At 39.6% G+C, this 1,436-nt stretch overlaps 1 protein-coding gene across 1 annotated transcript in view; it reads left to right on the top strand.

The window, feature by feature from the left end:
- ndufa6 (NADH:ubiquinone oxidoreductase subunit A6) overlaps window positions 1-692 on the top strand; it is a 1,502-nt gene extending 810 nt beyond the window's left edge. Inside the window, exons 2-3 of the mRNA XM_016513574.1 lie at window positions 304-419; window positions 490-692. Of these exons, the coding sequence (XP_016369060.1) occupies window positions 304-419; window positions 490-621 (248 nt within the window). The 3' untranslated portion in view covers window positions 622-692. The remainder of the gene's footprint in view (window positions 1-303; window positions 420-489) is intronic.
- The last annotated feature ends 744 nt before the right edge of the window (window positions 693-1,436 follow it).

Below are 1,436 nucleotides of genomic sequence, written 5' to 3'. Positions count from 1 at the left end.
TATATATTTTTAAAACACTCAGAAAATATATATATATATATATATATATATATATAAATAATTTGGTTATTTTTGAAATAAGAGAATTGAAGTTTGACGTGTTCAAATGAGTCGTTTTGATTCGTTTTTTTTATTTCTGTATCAGTTCATCAGAATGATTTGTTCAGTGATTCTTTTTCTCAGTGAATCAGCCGTTTGAATGATTCAGTTCAATCGCAGTGACTCACTTATTAACAGTGACTTGCTGCCACCTACTGGCGGTTATATATATGTGTTTGTCCACATGGCTGTGCTGTGTTTCAGTGCACACGTTCCAGCTGGACATCACGGCGCGGCAGGGCCACGAGAAGCTGCGGCAGATGTTCGACAGGAACAAGCACGTGACTGACCCGCGCGTCATCGACATGCTGGTCATCAAGGTGTGTGTTAGCGTGCTAGCGTCCGCCAGCGTGAGCGTCTGTGATCTGAGCGCGCGCTCCTGTGTTGCAGGGGAAGATGGAGCTGGAGGAGACCATCAACGTCTGGAAGCAGAAGACGCACATCATGCGCTACTTCCACGAGACCGAGGCCCAGCGTCCGGCCGACTTCCTGTCCAGATTCTACCACGGACACGACCCCTGACCTCTGATCCCTGAAGTGTGTTGTGATTTTCTGCTTCTGGACTGTAAATATACACTGATGCTCAAACTCTCTCCGGTCTGCGTGTGTTTCATTGAGTACCGTATCGTTATTTCAACAGAAGCACTTGCGTCTGTTTCTCAGTCTACTCACAGATTGATCGTTATACAGGATGCTTATAATATGTGAGCCTGCAGCACAAAAGCAGTGTTAAGTCGCTGGGGTATATTTGTAGCAATAGCCAACAATACATTGTATGGGTCAAAATTATTGATTTTTCTTTGATGCTAAAAATCATTAGGATATTAAGTAAAGATCATGTTCCATGAAGATATTTTGTAAATTTCCTACCGTAAATATATCAAAACTTAATTTTTGATTAGTAATATGCATTGCTAAGAACTTCATTTGGACAACTTTAAAGATGATTTTCTCAATATTTAGATTTTTTTGCTCCCTCAGATTCCAGATTTTCAACAAACCACATTTGTTAAACTGTAATGTATTCCTGCTGTATTTTCAGCATCATTCCTCCAGTCTTCAGTGTCACATGATCTTCAGAAATCATGATAATATGCTGATTTGCTGCTCAAGAAACATTTCTGATTCTGATTCAATTATGAGATTAAAGTTGTTATATTTTGAAAGTATAGCCTACATTGCGAATGCAAATGGCCCGGATTGGGAGCAACGGGAGAAATTCCAAAGTCTCCGCTTTCAAATTCTGTCAATTTGCAATATAGGCTGTAGTCTCAAAATATTATAACGTTAATTGCTACACTTTAATTTCGACACATTTCGACTTTATTCTCGACACA

This window comes from Sinocyclocheilus rhinocerous, unplaced genomic scaffold (assembly GCF_001515625.1).
Source record: "Sinocyclocheilus rhinocerous isolate Xijiao unplaced genomic scaffold, SAMN03320098_v1.1 scaffold536, whole genome shotgun sequence".
NCBI lineage: Eukaryota > Metazoa > Chordata > Actinopteri > Cypriniformes > Cyprinidae > Sinocyclocheilus > Sinocyclocheilus rhinocerous.
The sequence above is the reverse complement of the archived record's forward strand: the minus strand, read 5'-3'. Positions and strand labels throughout refer to the sequence as shown.